The sequence below is a fragment of the Lepidochelys kempii genome, chromosome 11, assembly GCF_965140265.1.
Source record: "Lepidochelys kempii isolate rLepKem1 chromosome 11, rLepKem1.hap2, whole genome shotgun sequence".
In the NCBI taxonomy this organism is placed as follows: Eukaryota; Metazoa; Chordata; order Testudines; family Cheloniidae; genus Lepidochelys; species Lepidochelys kempii.
In genome coordinates, this window is record NC_133266.1 from 60,321,442 (window position 1) to 60,334,421 (window position 12,980).

Below are 12,980 nucleotides of genomic sequence, written 5' to 3' on the forward strand. Positions count from 1 at the left end.
TTGGGACAAATGGTGTCCCGACCTTACATCAGTCGGGATGCAGGACAAACAAATATCGGGACAGTCCCGATTTTATCGGGACGTCTGGTCACCCTATTCCCGAGGTGTTCATGACTGAGGTTCTGCTGTAGATTGCTTTGTTACATGTAAGCTGAGTGAGTGAGGTGTCTTCCAGGAACATTCTGCTGGAAGGACCTATTTCTGAGTTTACACTGTTGTAAATCTGGAGAAACTCAATTGAGTTAAATGGAGTTACTCTGGATTTACACTATTCTGTCTTTGATATGCTATTTGTGCCCATACTACTTTTGCCTAACGTGAATCTGAGTTCTGATTTGTGAACTCTTGCACTGAAAATATGCAAAATCTAGAATAGATGCATTTGCCTACAATAAAGTAATAAAATTTCCAGCTACTTTTTTACCTTTTGTTGTTGTTTTGGCAGCTGAGAAGGGTTTATGTGCTGTGGTGGCCTGCACATTTGCTTCATTACTTATCCTGAGGGTGGTGGATGTTTTCGCTACATCACACCTGCGCATGGCCCTTTCAAAGGAAAGCTTAGAAAGGGAGGATATAGGGAAGATTAGGTTGGAAGACAGTAGGATTATCCTCACTCCTATTTCCCCACCCCCGCCCCACTCCACTTCCTCAAAGAGACACATTAAGAGTGATTTCTCCCACCTATTTGATAGGTTGTATAGACCCTTTGGCACCCCTCATGCCTATGATCCACCCTGTTTAAGGAAATAACAGCAATCTAGAGAACTGGAGAGGTGAGCTCCAGCAGATGGCTCCCTGAATGGATGAGTGGAAAGAAGAGGACATCTGCATTCCTCAGAAACCTAATTCACTAAAGCAGCTGCACTTCATTACTAATTAGGTGGCCTACAGGAAGGGCAGCCTTACAGAAGAAGCTGCTCAGACATTTCCTGCAAATCAAGCTCCATACTGTTCTGGGTTTTTTCCTTTTAACATATTTGTTTTGCGTAACCTCCCTAAATACCCTTTTAGCCCCTTAGTCAGAATTGGCTTGTTTTGCTGATCTCCCCACACCCAGATCAGACCTACTTATGGAGGAGGCTTTCGCTGCAGAGCAGCAAGACTGGAACTATGCTCATCCTATGCCTGGGAGCAACTGTAGCTCACTTCCATGAAGTCAGGTGAGAGTACCGATTATTGCTACGATTTGCCTGCTCTGGGTGGGTCCTTTCTGATTAGAAGGCCAGAACATTTTCCCTTCTGACAAATCATCCTGAGCCATATGTGAGCTCAGGATGGAGGAGCGAGACTGAAGCTTTCCTGGAAATGCCCACAAGGAGTAAAATCAAGGTGAGTTTCCAAGTGTATTAGATTTCTTTTAAAAAATAAAGTGAATAGATTGAACAGAAAAATAAGTAGGCTGCTAATCAGAAATTCAGAATAATAAAAGAAGATCACTGACTTTTCTAATAAAGAAAAGGAGGACTTGTGGCACCTTAGAGACTAACCAATTTATCTGAGCATGAGCTTTCGTGAGCTTCATCCGATGAAGTGAGCTGTAGCTCACGAAAGCTCATGCTCAAATAAATTGGTTTGTCTCTAAGGTGCCACAAGTCCTCCTTTTCTTTTTGCGAATACAGACTAACACGGCTGTTACTCTGAAACCTGACTTTTCTAATGCTCATCAGGGCTCCTGAGGCAGGAGACCTATTAAAATGTGATTTGTCTTCAGCCCACTTAGAGACTTCAGGAGACTCTCTCACCCCAGCCTGGCCTCTCTAATTCTCCACATGGGGTCCCTGGGAGAACCCTCGGAGCTTTTCTCTCTTTTAGACAGCAGTAAGGTGTCTCTCAGCTTGGTGTCATTACTTCACCAGAAATCCCCGTTTTAAAATGGAATTGTCTCATTTTCTTAAGTGTTGTCATAAAAAGAAGGGCCTTATGACAAAGTTCCAAAAGCCTTTCCTGCAATTTGCTGTCGAGGTGGGCCAAAGGATTCTGTGGGCCCGTGGGCCAAGTACCAAATAGGTAGTGCCCAACAGAAATAGGCACAAGTGATGCATGAGTACCCCCCTTGATGAATATGTGGCATGAAGGAGAGAGTGTTTGGGTTCTGGGATATTTTATTAACCTTTGCTGCTATACGGAGACAATGATACTATTAGTATTTGGCCCCTTGATCTTTTCAATTTTTGCCTGCCAAGTAAAATCAGTTCAGGTAAGCAGGATGATGGGACAGTAATCAGACTTTCCACTATTACAGTAGAGTTCTTGTATGCAATTGCGGATACTGTGTTTAACAAGTGGAGACAATTCTTTAGTTTCAGTGCATTTTTTTAAATGCTGGTCATATTTGTTTTGTTTTTCCCTGGTGGTTGGTTAATGGTCTTTGGATACCCTTAGAAATAACCCTAGCCATTTTTTCCTAGTACAAATGACACTGCATGCCTTGCAGCATGGTTAGAATTATAGGAGACATCAGACAACAACAAAAACAACGAAGTGAGACCATGTTGCCAATTTGTTACCTGCCTTCAGGTAAGAGATTTTCTGTAAAATTGCCATAGATTAAGACTAGCAAATGTTTAAACAACCACTAAGAGTACTTAACTGTAGCAACACACCAGTGCCATAATTCCCCAATCTTCACTAATCTGTCTCCAGTCACTACAAGTTTAGAAGGAATCCAACAGACAAAAAAGATTCACTATTCTCCTTTTATTTTTAACAGATCCTCCTTTGCATTTCAGAAATCTGTCTGATATCCAGTTGACTTTGGAAATATTACAAAATTGCAGAAACCAAATAAATTATTTTCACTTATTCTTCTTATGGGTCAAAAGCGTAAGAATGAAAGCTGTATAAAAATCAAGTTGCTTAGGATAAATCAAATTCACAGAATGAAAAAGGAATCTCTCCTCATGACTGTTAGGAAACTGTTGATGAGATTGGATGTTACTAGACTGGTTTTGTGTGTGGTTTTTTTTTTCTGTTGAAGTAACTAAAAGACATTCAAGTTCAGAGTTGCTTTTAAAAGGCAGATTGTTACCTGTGTGACTAATGAAAAGCAGGTTACTATACTAAAATCTTTTGGGGAATTTCTCAGGCCATCGGGAGTGCTTTCAAATTCGCACGGGTTTTTAGCAGTGTATGAAGAGAAAAGAAATGGAAAGATTGATCCTGTCCAGTCAGGTTGCAAAGAAGACAGTTCTTTAATTCTTGAGATTGAGTGTTGTCCCAATATACTTACAATAGAGAATGTATTAATTTCCTCCATTTAAATAATCATAATTTATTGTTTGAGATAGTGAAGATAAACCTGGGGTAGGATGATGTCAGCTATGAGGAAATGTCTCAGGCCTGTCAGTTTCCCCTTGTAGGCAGAAATATTTACACCGCAAGTCATTATCAGGCCTGCAAGTATAACTCAGGCTCCGGCCAATGATCTGCAATAAGCGCTTTCTCCTACCCCCAGGCAGTTGCTCTACAACCTTCTGAAGTGTGACTCATTAAATGCAAAAGCATCTTACAGTGTAACAGGGATTGATCCTGGACTCGCTTTGTTTCAGAAACTTATGGATTTTCTCTTACATGTTGTGCAAATTAAACATCTGTGTTACTACAGTGCTTCTAACCTATAGCACCATAAGGCATCAACCACTTGATGTAATTGAATTGAGTATTTACATTATGAGTTCACTTTCTGCACGTTTTGAGTTTATCATCTGGGTTCAGGCCATGTTTCTTCAATCCCCATTGCCAAGGAACATTTGCAATGTAGCATTTAAATACTCTTGGATATTTCTATTGTGATAGCAATTCACCTTTGTAGTGTTGATTTAGTTCTCATTTATATTTCTTGAATATTATTGCTGTAAGATATAAGGCAACTTACATGTTTTTTTTTCTCTGTTTGGTTTTTAAACTGGGATTTTCCAACTATTTTGCTTTTCTTGGATATGCATGGATTAGCCTTGTAGGTTCCATGTGGTGCTTATGCCTATTAGATTACTGACTTGCTGGTTCTTTTTTCTGCATTATTATAGTCAAGTCAGGTGCTATGTATTGATAGTCCTCAGCATTTGCAAATGCAGATGGTTGTACTGTAATACAATGGTCAAACTTGAACTTTCTGACTTGGTTTTAGGAGCCAAATACCATTTCCTTGATATTGGCAGTGTTCCCTATAGTTGCTGTGGGGCATGCCTAGGGAAAACTGCAAATACAGAGGTAATATGTAGCTATGTAAGGGAACTGACAAACTCTTAAATGTGACCACTCTACTGTGCTTGGTAAAAGCCAATGTAGGTAGCTCTGTGTAAGTAACTGTATGACGCCTGTCTTGTTGCACAGCATTCGCTTGGAGCTGAAATTTCTGCAGTCTTGTGTCTCCCACAATTGTTGTCTGCGCTGCTGTCCTGCACTTCAGTTTCCAGAGATGGTTCAAAGCTGTGCTTACAGCACGAGCTGGCCACACCTCCTTCTCCCACTGGTGCCAGCAGTCAAGTGGCCGTTCACAAACGCCCACCCTTTTCTTTCGCCTTTATTATTTTCTATCCACTTTCAGACAGGAGTGAGCATTTGTTTCTTTTGTTTCAAGCCTCCTCTCCTCTTTCCTGGCCTGGGGCTTGAGCCCCAAGGTCACAGTACAGCTACCCAGAGCCTCCCGTGCAGGGCCTCTCTGCCGAGTTCTTCTGCCCCTTTCAGGCATGGCAGAGCAGCCATGCAAGCACAGGGCAAAATCCAAATGGTGCTCCATATGTGAGGCAGCTTCTCCAGGCTTGGCAGAGGATGAATGATACCCAGCCTGTTCCCAGCTAGCCGACCCTAATGCTCTTGGGCACAAGGCTCTGATTTGGATAGGCTGCCGCCCCAAGTAAGCATGACTCTACTACAGAAAAACCTGACCAGGAGATAGGAGAATCTCCCTGTTTTGCTCTAGGATGAGGAGGACTTCATCCATCTGGCTCAGGGGGTAAGTTCTGGGATGACAAAGGACTGTAAAGATAAAGCACTTGAGGAGCTACCAGTTCCTCCACAAGTCTTAAAATGGGTCTGCATAAGGCAAGCTGCAAAAGTACTCACTCTGGCCACAGTTGGACACCCATGCCCATAAAGACTTTTTGGACACACCAAAAAGTCTAGCCTCCCTGCCCCCCCTCCCCAAACTCTCAAGAAGGGGAAGAAAAAGTACCCCAAAATCCCCAGAAGGTATTCATCCTCTAATGCAGACCTCTCCTCTTTCGGGGGAGAAGTTCGGACCCCAAATATGAGCAGGACTTGGAAAAATGCAACGAAAAAATTCTCCCCCTGAGAAATTTGTGGCAACATGCAAAAAAGTTGTGTCCACAGTTAAGATCCAACCTGAGCAGGCTCCTGAGGATAAGCCTTGAAGCAAATATCTCCCCTCAAAATGCTCCCTCAAGAGAGCAGTTCCTGTGCATTCCTCCTTTGAGGATGTCATCTGAGAGGAATGGGAAAAACCTGAAAAAGATTAACTCATTAACAGGTATGACCTTAGTTTCTACAAGCTCCAAGAACCAATGTATGCTATTACTGAAGTACCAAAAGTTGATGCTGCAGCAGCATTCCTAGCTCAGAACATGGTTATCCCTTCAGAAGGGGAATTCTTCCCTAGGACCCAACAGACAGCAAAGTGGAAGCCACCCTCAGAAGGGATTTTGAAGCTTCTTCCACCACCCTCAGAGTATCCCTCACAGCCACATTTTTCTGATAAATACAATGTCCTGTCTGGGGGACATTAGGGCCCTAAAAGACACAAACCACCCTGACACGCACATTTCTGGGGGGAAGTCTGGGACTGGGAATTTGCTGGTGTTGCTCTGGAACCTAATTGCTGAGTGGCTGGCAGCCTACGCCACTCATACAGTATAGCTGGGGGTGATTTACATGCTGGAAGCTGTGTGTGGGCAGACCAGGAGTGGTTGCTCTCACAGTGAAGCAGTGTAGAAGGCACCATAGGTTGGAGAATTTTTGAGGGGACACAGCTATCCATCAGTCCAGATTGTACACTGGGTAATGTTACAGTGGGATATCTCCTCTTTGGAGCAAAATTAGGTAAGATAGTGGCAGAAAATACTGCAAAATACAAACAGTCCCTACCTTCTGCATTGAGTGCTTTAAGAAGGAAATAAAAACCTGACTTCAGGCAAAGATGCTCCTCACAAAAGTCTCAGAGGAAGGCCAGCAGACCTGCCAAGGAAAAGTCTTGGGATGTAGGCTCGAGCAGAAACCCCAGAGGAGGCTCCACAGCTTCCAAAACCCCATTAAGACAACAAGTGCCTCTACCCAGATCTGAACAGAAGAGGCAAAATCACCCATTTCTCAGAGGAATGGTCTGCATCAACCACAGACAAGCCAGTGAGTCAAGGTTACTCCCTGGAGATACGGGCTTCACCCTATCCCTTCTTCATCCAGTCTCCCATCTCAGCAACTCTACCAATGCAAACTGGTCTGGAACAAGATCTCTCATCTCCTGAACATAGGAACAATAGAACGAGGTTCCCTCATAAGAGAAGTTCTCACAGTTCTTCTACTTATCATCCAGAAACCCAAGGGGGGGGAGGGGTGGAAGGGTCAGAGTCATCCTTGACCTCAAGAGGCTTAACAAGCGAATGAGGGAAACAAACTGTTGGATGAAGACTCTACTTTTACAGTGTCTTCCCTATCTCAAAGAAACCTCCTGACCTTAGTGGATTTGGCAGATGCTTATTTCCAAATTCCCATACATCCATGTAATTGCAGGCTTCTGAGATTTGCTTATGGAACAGATCACTGACAATACCAAAAGCTCACTTTCAGTCTCTGCTTGGCCCCCAGTGTCTTTACAAAGATGCCTGGGGTGACCATAGCCAGGTTCACGTCACGCACACTCACCTATACCCCTTCCTGGACATCATTCTAATAAGCGCCTCAATCCAGGCTTCAGTGCACAGCACCATGACTCAGATTCTGGATCTATGACATGTGGCCCAGTAATAGCAAAAAAGTTCCTTGATTCCTTCAACAAGGATCACTCACCTGGAAGTGGACATGGGCACCGTGGTGGTGAAGATCTACCCATCACTTGACAGGTTCCAAAAGATCCAGGATCCCTTATCCAAGAGCATGATATCCTAGCTCGGTGTCTTCAGCTACTGGGCTTCCTGGCATCATGCATTGGGATTACTCCATCAACAAGATCACACCTCGGATGTGTCCAGACTTGCCTGCTCAAAGTATGGGACCACTCCCCAAGTGCATGACAGATCAGGTGCTGGTCCCAAATAGGTACTCTGCTCCTTAAGATGGTGCACAGTTCTAGGGTATGTCCACAAGGGCCTCCCCATAGACCTTCCAGATCCTCTGCTTCTCAAAACCAATGCCAGCCTGACAGGTTGGGGACCTGAAACAGCACAAGGAATCTGATGCTGTTTCCTCTTCCCAAGGCTCCAATCTCCTGGCATTGAGAGCTATTAAACTGGACCTATGGAGGGTCCAGAGCCACCTAGAGGGAAATCACATCCTAGTTCAGTCTGACAAGACGACCAGCGTCACATACATTGCTTAACCAAGGAGGGACAAGGAGCCTGATGCTACATGCAGAAGCAATACACATAATCAGATGTGAAGAACAGTCTTTCTTCCTTAATAGCACTTCACATAAAAGGAGACCTGAACCAAAAAGTGGATTGGCTGAGCAGATGCAAAGTCAAAAACTTGGAATCATGTCTGAAACAAGAAGTTTTCAACCTGATCTCGCAGAGGTTCGGTCTGCTGTCAGCCAACCTGTTAGCAAATCAAAAGGAACCCAAAAAGTCCAAAGAACTACACCCGAAAAATAGATGCTCTAGCACACAAATGGCCCTAAGGCCTGGTATGCACATACCTATCCTTCCCATTGCTAGGGAAAGTATCCGGACAAAGTGGGAACAAGCCGTGATTATAGTGATAATCCCGCACTGGCCAAGGAGACTCTGGTTTTATGACCCAATAGAGCTGAAACGGGAACCAATATCACAGCTACTAGTGAGACCAGACATTCTTTTCCAGGTCCTCTTCTCCTTCCAGACCAACGTCCACTCTCAGCCTGGCTATTGAAAAAGAAGTGTTGGCAACACTCTGCCTCTATTCCAGTCATAAGAGATTTGGCTCTCATCCACGAGAGTCTCTACACTAAAAGCCTACTCCTCCATCCGGGCCAAGGTCAGTGTCTGGTGCCAGGAGCACACTGCAGTAAGGTGCAGGGATCCCAGCTATTTCAGACTTCCACCAAGAAGGCGTGGACAAAGATCTTCAGCCAGGTATCAGCTCTCAGTAGCATTCTAGTAGCAGGATCCTTGTGTTCCTCAGTGAAGAACCCCCAAGTATCCAGGTTCAAGAGTAGTGAGATTGGCCAAACTGGTGGTCAGGTCAGTCTTCCCAAAATGGGACCTACCACTGGTGTTGAAAGCCCTAATAGTTCACTACTTCAGCCCTATGACTTCAGTATCAGCATTCTATCTCTCCATCAAAACGTGTTTATTGGTCATCATTAGGTCTGTTAGGTGATTATCCCAGGTGGCAGCCTTATCTATGCAGGAAACTTACTGCATGTTCCAGGATAAGGTGGTGCTGAGAACTCCACAGACACTTCTCCCCAGAGTGAACTCTCCTTTCGTTGTCTCCCAGGATATTATCTTTCCTTCATTCTGCCCCAGGCTACTGCATTCAACTGAGAAACTGTGGCACAATTTTGATGTCAGATGTAACAGAACTGTGGGAGATGCTGCTAGCAGAAAGGAAATTATTGGATAGGAAAATTTACATTACTGTTCGTTTTCTTCCCCCCCCCCCCCCCCACCACCACAAATTGTCCTCAGGACAACTGAGAGACTGACTTGCCTTTCTGCTATTGCTTAACAGAGGGGTGGGAAAGGGCTTTCTTTCCATGTGACAAGAACAATTCCCCCTCCCCCTCATTTCTGTATTTTAATTACTCTTTCCAGAATTTCAATTAGTTTTATATATTATCTGAAACCATCACTCCTGGAGACGTTATAAGAGCTAGAGTGGCCTTTGGGGAGTCCATTGATTGCCCATTTCCCTCAACGGTTGAAAGAAATACTCAGGTGAAGGCTGCATTGCCCAAGACTCCTGAGGAAATTCTATTTCATCTGTATATATCATCACTACACCTTTTCTCCAGTTCCCTTCCCCTCTCCCCGAGTAGAACTGCCATGTACGAGTAAGCCTTATCACTTCCCAATTCATTAGCAGTACCCAGGCCCTAGTTCCACAACCTTCTACTCCCAGCTATCAACCCTGGGCTCAGACTTCAACTGTTTCCCAGTCTCGCCTTGCTCTTGTTCCCCAACCAGCATACCAGCACTTCAAAGAAAGTTTACCACTGGGACGCTACTTGCCTTCCCTTCCCTTCTCCTCCCTACTGCCCCCAAATCCTTTGACTATTTTGAATAGAAGAAAGGTCACCAGATCTACCTTGACCATGTAGAACTATTGTAGACCTTCCCCAATGCAATGTGTGGTAGGAACTAGGCAGGCCCCTAACAGTGTTAACACAAAACTCTTCTGCGTACAGAGGTATGTAAATTCTTGCCTCTCAGGGCTTGTTTATGCTTACTGGAGGATAAGCACTATGGCGATTAATGCATCAGTAGTTGATTTAGCGAGTCTCGTGAAGACCCACTAAATCGACCGCCAATTTCTCTCTCGTTGACTCCTGTACTCCACCTGATCGAGAAGAGTAAGGGGAGTCGACAGGAGAGCATCTCCTGTCGACGTGGCATAGTGTGGACCCCGTGGTAAGTAGATCTAAACTACGTCGATTTGAGTTACGCTATTCACGTACCTCAAATTGTGTAGCTTAGATCGACCTTTCCCTTTAGTGTAGACAAGGCCTTGGTGTGCAGCAAAAGCGTGTGCATCAGAAAAGGTCCTCAGCCCGCACCCAGCACCTTGCTACAGATCAAAGACTCTTGGACTTGTTTTGATACAGAAGCACATCTGTAATAGATAACACTTTTTGCATCCGTCTTGGTGTAGTTACTTATATGAAGTATTTCAATATTAGCCTGAAAACGAACTGCTGCAAGCAAAATGGAGCTCCAGTCTAAAGTTTCTGCTTATCCTGACAAGCACGAACATGGAATCTCATTAATTCCTACATTCATTTTCAAAGAACGTGACCAATTTTTGGTTTTGCTTTTCTTCATATTTTATGTCCAAATGACATTTCTGTTTAGCAATACAGTATAGATTTCCATGATGCACCAGTGAGTGTCTATTTGAACAATGTGTTAAATGGGCTTGTAGAGAGGTTTCTTCTATCCCCCGCAGCAACCTTGTTGCTGTGTCTTTGTGATCCAGAGCTGAGAGTAGCATGATTTGCTAGAATTTGGGGGGTGTCAGTCACAAGTACCAAGAATCCCTTGTCTTGCACTAAGAAGAAAATTAGGGCCTCCATTGTGGCTTGCAAAGAGTCTTGGGGAACTTGAGGGTTATGTCTTAATGAACAGCCCCATCTGTCTGGGGCTAATCTGACCCCACACCAGGTACCTGGCTTTAGTTATGACCCTACCACCGCCAAACTGGGATGGGGGCAGGTACGCTCATGCACCTGAATCACACATCATCCACTCACCTAATTACAACAAGATTTACATCATACCCTAATTCTGCCAATCCGTTAACACTCCTCTTTAAGAAACTTGTTGAATCACAGTAAAGCGCTCCCAGCAACCTGAAGAGCATGCAAACAGCATGAAGGTAAAAAGATACAAACTTGCCCAACCAGATTTAATTTATAAATCAAAATAAAAAAATAAGAAGTTACTGTACATGTGGGGGAGTGCGTTCTCCAGCATGCTGCAGGTGATCATGTAATGAGGTGTTAAATCTCTCCCACTCTTAAAAGGATCAAAATATAGAGGTGAGCTCTACTTGTTCCCTTTTTAACAAAATACTTATTCTATTTAACAATACAATGAAAAATTCTGTCTCTACAGAGGAGTAGCTGGGTAATTCTTCTGCATCTCTACCTGGTTTATAGTTTTACAGCTTCTGAAACTGATGAATAAAATGGCTCCTTGTTAGAATAACTGCTACTCTAATGGCATATACTGTAAGCCAGCTTCAGCTGTGATTACCACCTCTGCAGCCCCTCTAAAGTACCTGCAGTTACAAACAAAGGCAGAATTTGGCCTGTGCTTTCTTGTCTAAGGCTAATTGAATGAATAGGCTGTGTCCTGCCCGTGGTATCGGCCTTTTGTGCTGCTCTGTCAGTGCAAAGAGGCTATAAAGCCAGTTTAACCAGGTACCCAGGGATCCTCTCAGCTCTCTCACAGCTAGTCTACTGGCTCTGTCTTTCCTGGCCTACCAGAGAGGGAATAGCCTGTAAAAAGTGGATGTGACTGGAGTACTCCTGTGCTCTGGCCCTTGGAACCACAGGCAGCTTAGTGCAATTTAGAGTAGCCCTGAGGCTGTTCAAAGTTGTGCTGGGAGCCAAACGTGCCCATGCCTTTCCCCAGGATCAGGAAGTCACAAAGACAATGTAAAACCACCTCTGCTCCCTCCCCATTAGTCCAGCCTCTAACTGGCCAGATTAGAGGGTCTGGCCTGAGATGTACAATCTTCCTGAGGGTTAATGAAGGTCCTGTGAAAGAGCCAAGGTACTATCTGTTCTGAAGTATTTTCAGGAAATTAACATCTTCACATTGACGTAAGGTAACTCTTTTTTTGGGGGGAAGGGGCATGCAGGAAAGTAACTAGTCTGATCTAGCTTTGCTTGTCTTGTAATTTTGTCTTGATGAAACTGAGCCTTTTCAGTGTTGATCCTGAACAGCTCGCCATATTTTCATATGAACATTGAAAATAGCCATAAAACCAAGGCATCAAAGATAAAGTGACTTTCCTCTAATGCTCTCCACAGCACCCTTAATACTTTCTCTGTAGTTTGGGACTATACTGTCTGACATTATGATTACAGTTTCTATGTTGTTTCGATGTCTGGATTAGAATCTGAAATCCTCTCTTGAAAAGCATGAGGAAGTAAGGTTCTGTATTTTAAGGCCGCTGTCGTGAGACATAATACGAGCTTGCCCATTGGGTAACTGTAGTCAAGCGTTGAGGAGTTCATCATCTGAGCGCCCAATGGCATCTGGATTTGAAAGGGGATCCAGGTCTGCAAACAGACTGAACCAGGCTGACATATCTTGGTTACTGCTCGCCATAGCTAGAAAAAATATCAAATAAAATTACATTCTTGAACTGCTCTTTGACCCAACCAGACCTTTTATGTAATAAAATATTTAAGTTGGCCTTATCACATTTATTTAGTAAAATGAATTGGATAATTGCTATATATTCTCTTTAATCAAAGACCATAGATACTGGACTAAATTAACAACTCCATTAGCACTTCAGAACAGCTTATTCAATAATGAAGATAAATTATTAGCTTATCTGCTATTCCACAAAGTGCATGAAAGCTAATTTTCAATAAATGCACTGTAAAATGGTTTGAAGTGTTACTGAAACAAAAACCTTCATTAGTATCCCCCCAAAAAACAGTTCATAATGCAAAGATGAAAATTTAGACACAAAATCCACTCCAAACTTTTTCTCTGCCCCTTAAGTATATGCAGTACATTACTGGAGTGTGTCACTGTGGCAAACGTCAAATACTATATGCTAAGAGTGTTTGTTTTTCCTCTTGAAAAATAAAAAATTATAGGTCCAGTTTTGTTCCTATGCCAAGTGCTTCTTAGTGTTCTGTCCTGCTGCCCATCGCTATAGTATCTGATTATCTCATTTGGATGTTGAGAGTAGGGGAAAGAAAATAGATTTGTGCCATTTTTGGCATCTTCTGAGGCACAAAGGTCTGATTTTTTTCTAAAATAAGTTTGTTTTTTTCCCCTACTTATTTTTTACATGAGAAATTCAGGTCTTTTCTACCCTGTTTTTCCTGGAAGACATCATGGACATTTGGAGAACCAGTAGAA

The 12,980-nt window shown here is 43.4% G+C and overlaps 2 protein-coding genes across 12 annotated transcripts in view; one reads left to right on the forward strand and one right to left on the reverse strand.

Moving 5' to 3' along the window:
* FAM117B (family with sequence similarity 117 member B) overlaps positions 1 to 12,980 on the forward strand; it is a 118,029-nt gene that overhangs the window by 90,363 nt on the left and 14,686 nt on the right. For 2 of the 5 annotated variants that reach the window (XM_073306451.1, XM_073306452.1), the window contains exon 8: positions 1,058 to 1,160. The exons of 2 other annotated variants lie outside the window; for them this stretch is intronic. In XM_073306451.1, the coding sequence (XP_073162552.1) occupies positions 1,058 to 1,154 (97 nt within the window). In that variant the 3' untranslated portion in view covers positions 1,155 to 1,160. Of the gene's footprint in view, positions 1 to 1,057; positions 1,161 to 2,408; positions 3,575 to 12,980 lie in introns of those variants that run through there. One more of the 5 variants, XM_073306450.1, reaches the window with a different exon arrangement.
* ICA1L (islet cell autoantigen 1 like) overlaps positions 10,769 to 12,980 on the reverse strand; it is a 55,344-nt gene continuing 53,132 nt past the window's right edge. For all 7 annotated transcript variants that reach the window (XM_073306460.1, XM_073306457.1, XM_073306462.1 and 4 more), the window contains one exon: positions 10,769 to 12,211. In XM_073306460.1, coding sequence (XP_073162561.1) covers positions 12,096 to 12,211 — 116 coding nt within the window. In that variant the 3' untranslated portion in view covers positions 10,769 to 12,095. The remainder of the gene's footprint in view (positions 12,212 to 12,980) is intronic.